Source organism: Poecile atricapillus, chromosome 16 (assembly GCF_030490865.1).
Source record: "Poecile atricapillus isolate bPoeAtr1 chromosome 16, bPoeAtr1.hap1, whole genome shotgun sequence".
NCBI lineage: Eukaryota > Metazoa > Chordata > Aves > Passeriformes > Paridae > Poecile > Poecile atricapillus.
Window position 1 is genome coordinate 7,057,600 of NC_081264.1, and position 12,093 is coordinate 7,069,692.

Below are 12,093 nucleotides of genomic sequence, written 5' to 3' on the forward strand. Positions count from 1 at the left end.
GAGAAGGGATGGATTAGGATGGGCTGGTGCCACAGTCAGTGAGAGCTCGGAGCCACCTGGCAGGGCTGGGAGGGAGAGGCACCAAGTTGAGCAAACACAGGTGAGAGGCAGGAGGGGCGGGCACGGCCTCCCCCGGGGTCCCACCAGGGCTGCTCACACGGCAGTGACTGTTCTACACACTGTGCACCCTCACAGGTTCGTGATTGGTACAAACCTAAACACTGCACTTAATGCTTTTGCAAGCTCAGTAGTGCCTTTTGTAATATATTTTTTTAATTAAAGTTTTTGTTCTTTTAGAAGTTTTTTAAAAAAAGTGGCATCCACTTACTATGGGCAGATAAAATACAGTTTTTCTCTGGGCTCTCTGAACAGGATGTCTTTTACTGTCTCTAAGTTGAATTATTTGGTGCGATAGCTCTCCGTGGGGGGAGAGACTCCTCTTTTAGAAATTATTTGTTAAAAAAAAAAACAACTTATTTTTCGCTTTTGCTAAAATTATGCCTAGTTCCATGGAACTGGACATTAGGAAGTTACTTTAGATAAATGCCTCTCATTCAGTCATATTCCAGACAAGTACCAGGGGCCTGGGGGGGTGTCATACTTTAGAGGAAACATGTTTTAGAAAAAACCCAGAACTAAAACCATAGCTTTCTGTTACCAAGTATATTAACTGACTTTTTTCATTTTTTTTGTTTCTTTTTTTATTTTTTTATGTAGCAGGCTCCATGGTCTCAAAATATTTTAAGGTCCCACATACCCAGTTTTGTTCCAAAAGGTTTGAGATTGGATTTTTTTTTTTTCTGGTTCATTGGGTTTTAAAAATAATTTAATGTAAATTACATCTTTATCATTCTTGAGAAATCGATCAGGTGATGTAATTGCCTAATACCATGCTAGAGACAAACTGCCAGCAGCATTGCCTTTTGCTACAAGTTTGTTACTGAGCCAGGAGACTGATACTAACACTCTAGTTCTTTGTCCTTTTTACCTTTATTATGCTTTGCTTTATTTTTTTTAATATTTAAATGTATGTTACTGGTATGTACATGTAGCCAGACACCCCCCACACCCACCCCTCCACCCACACACCCAACACACCCTTGCCTTTCACTTTGTAATGTTGTTTTGGTTCAGTCAGGAGAGTATTTTTTTTAACTGTGTTATATAATGTGCATTAGTCCAGTTGTACTGCACTTAAGAGGTCATTTTTCTAACAATGTGTTACTTCAGCTATGACAAAAATAACAATTTATGTAGCGATTTGACCATTTGTGATTTTGTGGAGAAAGCCCTTCAACACTGAGCCTGTGGAGACACTTTAAATCAGAGTGATAGTGCTTGAATTGTGTTTTCTTGGCCAAAAGTTCACTTTTAAAGGTGCAAAAAATTAGTTGTGTTTTTGTTGGTTGTTTTTTAATTAGCAAAGTGTCATGTTAAAAATACAGAAGTATCCCACTTTCTATTAAAATCAAATGAATAGCTCAAGTGTCACCCTGTGTTCAGTATGGGATGTGGGGAGAAGGAGCTGGGCATGGCAGGGCAACTCACTGGTTTGTCCAGGCCTCGCTCATACAGTACCTGCAGCTTTTGTGTGTATGCACAGTGACAATGGACTACACCACCAAAGACTTAAAAGAAGACTCTTACAGCGTTGAAGAGACAGGAACTCAGACTACAGTAAAAAAGACATAATTTAAAATTTCACACTTTCCACCCCTACCTTAAGTGTCACCAAAATTACTGTTAATTCCTGTACCTATGCAAAAAGGTGTTGTGTCATCTGGCTGCCCAGCAAGAGCTTGTTCACTGACACGGGACGTAGAAGGGGATGTTGTGTGAGAGGGCACATGTGCACACACACACACAAAAAAACCCCACAGAATTTTAATCTTACAGGTGCTGGTGCTCCTGTTCCTTGCTGCAGTTAGGCCACAGCAGTTCCCCTTTTGGGCAGCTCTTTGGCTGATAACAATTAACTGCTCTGCTCCCACCTCAAGTTTACATTTCAGATGCTTGGTGAAAGGGGAATAGCTCTGAGCACTGTAAGCCACAACAGGTCCTGCACTGGCAGTCCTTGCAGCGCTACAGCCACACTTGCTACAGCTGCCCACGCAGCCACTCAGCTGAAGAGACAAGAAAGAAAGACAGACCAAGTATTTTATTCAAAACTTTTAAAAAGTTAATAGACAAAAACTGATAAATTATTCTCATTGCATCAATGAGAGATACGTCATGATGGTTTCCTCTTGCCCCCCACATCTTACACTACACAACAGTTTGTTCCTTACCAGTCCCTGTTCCTTGAACTTAGCCTGATGCAGCAGTAGTTCAGTATCAAGCCCTTAAAGCCTCTTCTCCATAGGTTGTGTGCCCTGATTAAGCTTCATACAGCTCTGACAGGAGTAAGTTAATCAACATCCTTATTGATCAGAGAATCTGTCAAGTAAGTTAGTTATGTCTGCTGTCCTACTTCTGTTTGCTGTCCTACAGCCTCTGCTCCTTCCCCAAGGCAGACGATGTGGTGAAACCTCATTCCCAAACCTCCAACTATTAACTGAGCCAAGTTTCTACACTGGTTCAGGTGCCTAGCAAGCTTCAGAATGCTTCTGAGCCCTCCCCTCCCAAAAGCCCAGCAGTCTCAAAGCTGTATGAAGGAGGCACTTGGAACATCCAGCTCAATGCCTGCCCCTTACAGTTGCCCTAGACAAGCCATTCCAAGGCCACCTGCTCACCATTCTGGCAACAGCAGTTTGCTCCAATGCTGCAAGGACCTGCAGAATCACTACCCTGAACTCAGCGGTGCTATCACTCTACTCTGAAAGTAAGGTATCAACAAATACAAATCAATGGGAAAGAGCACTCAAAAATGTCAGTAACTGAAAGCACTTTTAGAAGATTGCTGCTTTTCTTTCCTTCCATCTTCCTGCTACAGTCTAATCCCTACAGCCTTCTCCAGACCATGTTTTGCTTAAAGGCTTTGTAAGACTGAAAAACAGTCTTAAGAACATTTTAAAGGACATCCTGAGGATGATGGAACACTTAGTATAAGCAGCAGTTAGTTCTAGCACCACAGCTCTGAGGCAAATGTATTTTTACCCTCTTTCTTTTATGCTTGTAACCTCCAGGCACAGTTTACATGGGCGTTTTGGGGGCAGAGGGTACAAATGACACAACATCAACATACACACTCAACAGCTTACAAAAACTGAAGCTTTGTCCTTTGGACAGCAGAATACCCTGTTTGTCACTTCTGCAGGAGCTGGAACAAGCTGGCTCACCTTTTGTTTTAGCTGCAGTGTGATACAAGGCTGTTCCCACACCAGTCGCTTTCCTGCACAAGAAAAATACCCACAGGAGCAAGCTTTGGTTAGAGAAATTCACAGCGGGGTGGGGGAAAAGTCAGTGGTGAGCAGACATTCAACCTGTATTCCACAGCTCAGCTTTGAGTTTTGGGGAGTACTTCAAGGACTGGACATGTTCAGGCTTACAAAGGTTTCTTCTTTTCTGGACTGAAAGGCAGAGATATGAATATGAAGGAGGAATGAGGCTAAAGGACATTTTAAGACAGCATCACACCCCAACATAATAAAAATCTAGTGGTACTGTAGCAGAATGTGCTAGTGCAAAGAGACTAGAGGCAACTCCTCAATAGCCTTCCATCCATTTGGCTCATTCAGGTGCGTGTGATTTTGTCTGGAGGCATGAAACCTGTGTCACCCAGTGTTCGAAGGGCCACTCTGCCGTTGGGACGTATCACCAAGTGAGTGATGCTGCCGTTGTTGAGAGACAGTCGCAGCCAGCCTTCTGGGGGGAACTGCAGTGCTCTGGTGACAAAAACACATGTATTAATAATTCATGTACAGTTAGATTAACAAGCCCTCACAGCATCACCTTCTGTCCCAGATAAGGGGCGAAAGGAGGGGGAAAATCAAAACTGGTGGGCACTGTGCAGCTTGCATACCAGTGCCCGTAGTGAGCCTTGGAAAAAGCCTTTTCTTGTGGAAGTGATATAAAACCGCAGCGTTGGTAACTGGACCGGGGCCAAGAGTGCACTTGGCTAAGCAGAGTCCAGCAGATGGGTGTGATTACTGCTGACAGGATTAGTTCAAGTGGACAGAAGGCAGCAGCTCAAATGCAGTGAGGCTGCAGGAGTGCCCTGAGCAGCCCCAGCACAGTCAGGGCAGGGGATGGCCCAGGCTCCTGTGCAGGTGGGACAGGGCAGGGCTGGCTCAGCAGAGACGAGGCACAGGTGGCACACGCCACCACTGCAGAGGCAGCGACACAGGATTCCCTCCAGTGGCCTGCGGGTGCCTAGGGAAGAAATTCCCCAGAACTACTTTCCATTGGCTACATCATTCCCCAGGAAGGAAAAGTACCTTGCACCTTCCACATAAACACAGCACCACAGCTGGTCTGCAGTCATTCTGAATTTCCTAACTCAACAGCCTCAGGAGCTCCATCAATTGTATTAAACAGCTGGAAAAAATACCATGTTGCCTCCAACAGCTTTTGCCTCTGATACTGAGGAATAACTTCGTTTTGGCTCTTGTGACAATCTTGTAGAAAGCCCAAGAAATTAAATACCGGCTACAGCCAAGCTAGATTTGAAGGAAACATTACATGGACTGTGTTCAGTTGTGCTATCAGATTGCCTGGAATCAAAAGCACAGAAGAAACATTAAAATGAAGAGGAAAACAACAGCAAAGAGAAAAAGTATGTAAGTATTTCAGAAAAAGCCTTGGCAGGAACAACATGGCATTTTTTTAGCACGGGAAGGAATATTCTGTTTACCTGATCAATAATTTCAAGTACAGCAATTTTGAAAAGCTCTAGAGCAGCCCACAGAGCAGACAGGCCAGCATTTACCTAGCTCAGCTAAATAAAGCTAGCTGAAACTGTTGTAGGTATTGATCAGATTAAAGTTTAATCACATCTGTCCTGCTCACGATAAATTATCTTACAGACAGTGGTCTGTTGATGGGAAAGAAGAATAAAACAGACTCAGCTGACTGGATACAGACACAGGCAAAGATCCAAAACTGTTTTCTCCTTTATGTTATCGGAAAGATCCACTCTCCCTTTAATCCAATACTCGATTTTACTGCAAAAACACACTAATGCAACTTGAACATAACTCAAAAGTATCCATTAGTATGGACAAATAAATAAAGAATTCCCAAAACTGAATCAATCTTTAATTATGTAAGCTCAAACTCATGTCACCTCAAAGAGATGCATCCAGTAATACATCTATTTATAATCTTTTCCAACAGGCACTACCTTCAGGTTTATGGAAGCAAAAGCATATAGTAATTAAAGTAACTGTCCAGATGTACAAAAAAGGTTAAGTTTCACTGACTTAGCCATTTTTGCTTTAGAATTAGAATGAAAGTGTTCTGATTTTCAAATGTACCTTGATGAAGTTGCAGAAGCAGCTGCTCACAATGCAGGCACTGATCTCCAACCACTTCAAAGAAGTGAAATCAACACATCTCCTCCCTCAGTGGTGCCAGAAGCCCCTCCTGTTTCAGTGAACCCTCCCTCCAGCAGCCCCAGGTGAGCAGGGCAGCCAGCCCATACCTGCACACGATGTAGCGGATGACATTGGCGTGGCACACGAAGATCTCGTAGCTGTCCTCCTCCTGCTTGGCATCAGCTCTATGAATGAAGTTTCGAAAAGCAGCCTCAATTCGAGCTCCATCTTCATAATACTGCTGAAGGCAGCGAGGTCACAGTTACACACAGCTCAGAGCAGCACATGCCACTGCCACTGAGGCCTCATGTCCTCAGGAGCTCTTGGTTACTGGGGTGCACACTTGGGGCTGAACTAATGCTCAAGGACTGCAGGTTATTTTAACTGTTCTGCACACTTACTGAGGAGGAGGAAAGAATGCAATTATCTAAGGGCTGTGATAACAAACATCAGCTCAGACACTGCAAGTTATTGCTACTGTCCATACAGAATATACTGAAAAAAACCTCAAACCAAAAAAAAACTTTAAAGAAAAACTTACCACAGCTTCTGGTTTCCAGTGGGAGACTGGAGGGTCTGGTTCTATAGGTGCTCCCTCTCTCAGCAGATCAGTACTGATTTTTTTGACTCCTGAAATATTAGATACACATTCAGAAAGGAGTTGTTCACATGCTATTGCAAACAGCCCCACAACTACAGTATATTTTTCATTTTTACAATATATTTTTCAGTCTTTGAGGAAGGCTGACTTTCCATCCTAAAGTCCATTTTAGTCTACACACTTCTGTCAAGGGATGTGAATCTCTCCAAAGATTTGAAAACTGTTTTGCCATCAGCAAGACAACTTATTCCAACTGAACAGAACAGCAAGCTGTTTTCCCTGTCTGTTACACTTTGAAAAAGTGTATTTGTACTTTTAAAGATAAACTGGAAACAAGCAGTATTACAGCTGTAGGTTTCTTTATGAATACAGACATTCACACAGGGCTGGGAAATTGCTAAATAATATCTCAACTTTAAGGACAAGCTTAGAATTCTACAGGAAGCAGTTTTAAGGATCAAACTAAAATGACAATGAAAAATTAAGGGAAGTCTCTTACCTGGGAGATGTTTGCTTATAATTTCAGTTGTTTCAGTTGCTCTAGTCATGGAGGAGTGGATAATCTGATCAAATTTTAATCCCAAACTTGCCAGCCTATGTCCAGTCAGTTCAGCCTGCTCTCGACCTTAAAAAGCACATTCATTATACAATTTGGTGACACTCCCATTAGCACCTCACACAAACTGCCAAGAGCAGGCAGACATAAAAGGTCTACATCAATGTCAGGCTTTTTCCTTCCAAAAACCAACTGCAAAACATTTTCATCAGAGCCACTACTCAGGCCAAGCTTACTGGTTGGACAATTTCAAGTCTTACTTCCTTAAGTAGGAAAAAAAATTGTTTCAGTTAGGAAAAAACCCACAAAACCCAAAACTTATTCAGCAACTTCTACTGAAGTACGCAATATGCCTGCTAGCCCTATCCCCAGGCATCAACAGTCCCCCTCAGGCCTGACAGTGTGTGGTTGCTCATAAAGGCAACACCAGCTTGGCACAGTTCACAGCACCTGGGCAGCCTCAGGAAGGTTCATCCCACCTTTCAGACAGGCAGGTGAAAAGACAACAGACAGGTTAAGTCACTTACTTAAGGCACAGGATGAGACAGGATTAACATTATTCTTTGTTACCAGTTTAAAATAGCACTTAAGGCCTGCAATTAGCATTTCACTCCTGTTTACACACCAGTAATTGAGATGTGGGTGGAAAAATGTCCACAGTAATAATTCTTCCCCCTCTGAAAAAAGTGTTGGCACATATATAATCAAGAAGTGTTCACTGCTTTTAAAGTACATTATTGAAAGTAATACTAATTAGCATGAGACCTTCTCACAGGATCAGTGAATTAAGATTAAAACAGACAAAGGTTATCCTCATCTCTTGTAAGTGATTAGCAGTACTCCCAGAAACAGTGACAGCAGCAAAAGTCCAATGTATTTAATTATAGACACTCCAGCTGAAATTCAGAGGTGTTTTCTTTTTAATAAATTAGGAGATTAAATTAAGAGAAACACAAGAAAAATCCATCTCAATGGAGTGAAGTTTAAAAGCCTCTGCCCTTAGGAATAACATAGCTGGCACAAAAACTTTTTTCAAGCAACCTAAAGATAATTTGTAGTTTCCTTTGACAAGTTTCTTTACAACTGAACGTGTTTAGAACTCTCTAAATCACATATTAATGTTTGGATCAAAAGTAAAGAAAACAAACTTATTCATGACGTCTTTCTGCCACAAAAGAATACAGAATGTAGATTAAGGCTTGGCAGCAAGACCCAGAACGGTGCTGAGTTACTGACCTGTATTCATCAGGTGAAAAATAACTTCCTCAAAATGCAAAGTATGATGCTACAATGATACCTACCCAGGGGGGTCAGAGTTCTGTCTTTATCAGCCCGGCCATCCAAATTATACTGGGAATGACGGATAAGGAATATGTGCCTGGTGGCTTTTGCTTTGCAGTGATCCAAGCGAGAGGCAAGTTCTTCTTCCCCGGTTTCTTCATTTTTCTTTTTGAGGTTGATAAGAGCCAGTGGTTCACGCCTAAACAAACACATTTCAAGAGTCATTTTTCAATAGGGGAATTTTACAGATCCATAGTCTTGCCTTAATTCCAGACAAAGCTGAAGAACTACAACTGACAATTTAGCCATTTGTATCATGAAACTGATTCAAACCTTTGTGTGAAAAATAAAAATAAATGCCTGCATGGAAAAAAGTTAACATCATGGGTTAAAAGGTGTAACTTGACATAGGCAAATTTCCCACTTAGTGCCAGCCACCTGAATTAATTATTGGGAAATAAGAACAATGAGCAACTAAAAAACTTGTAGGGTATAACAGTAGGGTTTTTGACAAGAAAAACTAACCAGGAAGGATACCCAGGAAAAGAGAGAAAGGTGCTGAGTAACCATTAAAGAAAGCAAATGTTCCGTATCTAAAAGGCCCTGTGATAACACCTACAAAATTTGCACTTTATCAATCACATTTACATGAAATGACTAAAAAAATCATCCCCCCAGCAACATCCTAGAAAGACTCCAAACTTCTGCAGTGCACATGGAGAATTATTCTCTGCTTTAAACTAGGTCATATCAGGTCTCTCCAGTGAAACTTTTTCAGCCTGGAATATTTTATTTATCCTTTCATTTTTTTCAGCACTCTCTCCTCTCATACCACTTTAATCTCTCTTCCACTTGTCACAGTGCACACAAACTCCCTGCTCTGCACATCACCCAGACAGCTGACCTGGTTCCTCCTGGGGACACCGGGATCTTCCCCTCTCTCTGCTCTCACAGGTTCAGTGCCACAGATCTCCCACCATCAGCACCAACCCTGCCCATGTTAGTCTGGGCCCCTCTCTGTACTGATCCCCCACCCCATTAATACAAACCCATTTCTATGTCACTCCACCTCAGAGCATATTTTATTCATACCACACCTCACTTCTTCCATTATTAAACTTGTTTATTTGATGATAGCTTTTCCAATGAGAAATAATTTTATTCAGTTTGGGGCAAAGTAATTTGTTCACAGAAAATTGCTGCTTTCCACACCTGTCTTGCACAGCAAGAGTAGATGTGCAAAGCTCTCCTGCCTCTATTTTGCTTTACTGAACACGTGATTTCCATTAGACAATGAGGCTCTACACATTCCTCAAGCTGTTAAAGTTCAGAGAGGCATTAAAAATGAAACAATAGTCAAGTAACAAGAAGTTCTATTGCTACTTCACAGGATACTTTGGATTCACTGGAAACTATACTGCTGGCAAGATACAATAGGAAAACAAAAAACGTCTCTAAAATCAATTCAAGCACATTTGTAAAGCAGCAAGGGGAATAGCTCATCTGATATCTGCTCATAAGTATTCCACATGAATTAAACTAGACCTATCCTCTCCAAGAACTGAGCTTCACAACTCCTATGCAAGTGGCAGAGACCAACATTCCAAGTGTGATACCCTATCAGACCAATAACAAGCTTGTTATTTGCATTTGTTTGTTTCAAACTTGAAAAGCCATTGGTTGTTAAGAATATTGTAGTATTTCGTTATCTGCTCAAGACTTGACTTTCTAAACATTCCCTGCCCCCCAAGAGCAGTAGTCAGATATTCTGTGTATTTATAAGCCATTTAACAACTTAGCACATTAAGTGCTTCTGCTGACAACATTCAAAAGTCAAGACTAAGATTTCAAGCAGGCACAGCCTAAGCCACAGAACACCGACTGGCAGACTGCAAGCAGCAGTAAGCAAACTGATCTGGGGTAATATATTCCACTGCCACTGTTTGCACACTGAGGATTTGCTACCCTGAACTGCTAGGAAGCACTAGCGGGCCATGTTTGTTCAGCCAATGGTGACAGCTCTGTAACTTATAGCACAATCTCTACTTCCTGGATTGGTTTAAAAAAAAAAAAAATTACTTCAAAGTACTTTAGAATCCTTGAAGAAAATCAACCATTTAGCAGAACCAGGAAGGCCTGGAGCTGCACTTAAACAAACAATGTTAGTACATCCCTCAGTATAATTGTGTAACCAGCTGTAATCTTAGTTAATGGAGGCATTATTTTTATCACCTTGGTGTACATATCCCCATTTACATGAGCATTTGATCCTGCAGCCTCTCAAAAATCAAAACGATGCATTATACAATAAAAATCTGTTAGTGCTTAGGTTTGGATTTACTATGATTAAACTGGAGCTTGACATAAGTCCCCTCTGGGAGATAATTCTACCAGACCGAAGCTAAATGAGCCAAAGCTCCATGCAGATATTTGCACGTTCTAATTACACATTCAGAAAAAAGGTAGTCAACCCTTGCGTGAATGTGTTTCAACGCAGAAGAACAGGACTGAGTTGGGTTGAAAGCGCCGCTGCCTTCTCAAGGATTTCTCCAGGAGCAGCAGGCCCTGCCCAGCACGTGAGAGCGCTTGGCGCCCACACGGGAGCTGCAGCCGAGCTGAAAAACCCCGCTGCAGACATACAGCAGCATCGAGACAGGGCTAAAAAAAAATAATACAAAATGGCACGCTTCTGCCTAGTGCTTACATGCATCACAAGCCTGAGGCTTGGAAGTCTCGCTGGTTGAAAGCATCAGAATAAAGGGATCTGTACAGGGTAAATCTCACAGCTGTCTGAACAAAACCCAGCGCTGGCGCATCCCTCCGGAGCACTCGGGCGCTCCAGCGTTCCACGGGTGTTCACCAACTTCAGCTGGATTCTGCTCTGAGCGGGTCACCACATGGAATTTCACCGGGAAACCAGTGTCCCCCGCCGGGGGCTGCTCCCGCCGGCACCCGGGGCCTCCCGACCCCCGAGGGGCCCTGCCCCGCTCCGAGCGCGCTCCCCCGCGGGCTCCGGAGAGGGATTCAAGGCAGCTGCGGCCGCCCCTCGGATCTTCCCCGACCCCTCACCACAGCCGCGACCACCCCGGGCGAGGAAGCGGCCCTGCCATCGCAGCCCACCTGTCCCAGTTGCTGTCCCAGTAGCTGCTGGAGCCGGCGGGTCTCTCGATCCAGCCGGCGGTCGGCGGGCAGGAGGTGGTGGGCGGCAGCAGCAGCAAGCCGGGCGGTGCGGCGGAGGGCACGGCGGAGCCCCCTGGCCGCGGCTCGCTATCGCCACCGCCGCGGGCCGGCTGCTTGCCCACGACGACGGCGGAGAGAAGGACGGAGCCGCCCGCCAGCCCGCAGGCGGCGAGCGCCAGGGCGCGGCGGACCGACATGGCGGGGCGGCCGCGTGCCCCTCACCGGCGAGCCCGCCCCGCGCCGCCCGCCCCGCCCCGGACGGAGCGCGGTGCGGGGCAAGATTCCTCCGCGAACGGGGAGCACGGGGCTGCACCGACACCCCCGAGCCTCACGGGCCCGGCCCGGCCCCCGCTCCCCCAGCCGCGGTGCCCGCCGAGCTGCGCCCGCCTCAAGCCGGGCTCAGGGGCTGGTCCTGCCCGGCCGCTCCCGTCACCGAGTAGAGCTGAGCCGGGGACCCCCGCCAGCCCTGCCTGGTTTAACCGGCTGGTGCGGTGACCAGTCCTTCAGAGTGGAAAAGACCTGCAGGTCAAATCCACGGCGGCACTGCCAAGTTGGTCATATTTAATTATAAGCCCTGAGCCTTATCGCTGTGTCCAGCTGCTCCTCAGTACCAGACCGGGAGTTACTGCAGAGGGTCTGGCAGAGGCTGCAAAGATGATGAGGAGTCTGGAGCATCTCTTATGAGGGCAGACTGTGGGAGCTGGGCCTGTTTAGTCTGAAGACAAGACTCATTGTCATTGGTGCCCAGTTGATGGGATAAGGGCAACTGGCCTTAACAGGGGGAAGAACTTCTTTAAATTTAGGGCAGCAGAGCACTGGAACAGCTGCCCAGGGAGGTCATGGGGTCTCCACCAGTGAAGACATTCCAAACCCACCTGGATGCATTCCTGTTCTCGGTGACCCTGCATTCTATGGGGGGTTGGACTGGATGATTTCCAGAGGTCCCTTCCAACCCCAACGATTCTGTGATTCTGTCCTACAGGAATTGATCTCTTGCACGC

The 12,093-nt window shown here is 44.9% G+C and overlaps 1 protein-coding gene across 2 annotated transcripts; it reads right to left on the reverse strand.

Annotated features, from left to right (window-relative positions):
• Window positions 1–2,139: 2,139 nt before the first annotated feature.
• Window positions 2,140–11,339, reverse strand: PGAM5 (PGAM family member 5, mitochondrial serine/threonine protein phosphatase). 2 transcript variants are annotated; one of them, XM_058851284.1, is made up of 6 exons: window positions 11,033–11,339; window positions 7,933–8,111; window positions 6,575–6,700; window positions 6,016–6,104; window positions 5,582–5,712; window positions 2,140–3,824 (listed from the first exon to the last, which is right to left on the reverse strand). In XM_058851284.1, the coding sequence occupies exons 1-6, from the start codon at window positions 11,287–11,289 to the stop codon at window positions 3,674–3,676; spliced, it is 933 nt and encodes a 310-aa protein (XP_058707267.1). In that variant the 5' UTR covers window positions 11,290–11,339; the 3' UTR covers window positions 2,140–3,673. The 2 variants fall into 2 exon arrangements, with proteins under 2 accessions (XP_058707267.1, XP_058707266.1); XM_058851283.1 differs by having other exon boundaries at window positions 5,582–5,715.
• Between the last annotated feature and the right edge of the window lie 754 nt (window positions 11,340–12,093).

Excerpts from the sequence above, each read along its gene's own strand:
- PGAM5 (XM_058851283.1), bottom strand. The coding sequence starts at position 11,289 with ATGTCGGTCCGCCGCGCCCTGGCGCTCGCCGCCTGCGGGCTGGCGGGC. Across the intron at positions 6,105-6,574 it reads TATAAGCAAACATCTCCCAG|GAGTCAAAAAAATCAGTACT; the intron begins GTAAGAGACTTC and ends CTAATATTTCAG. Across the intron at positions 3,825-5,581 it reads ATCCGCTACATCGTGTGCAG|AGCACTGCAGTTCCCCCCAG; the intron begins GTATGGGCTGGC and ends TTTTGTCACCAG.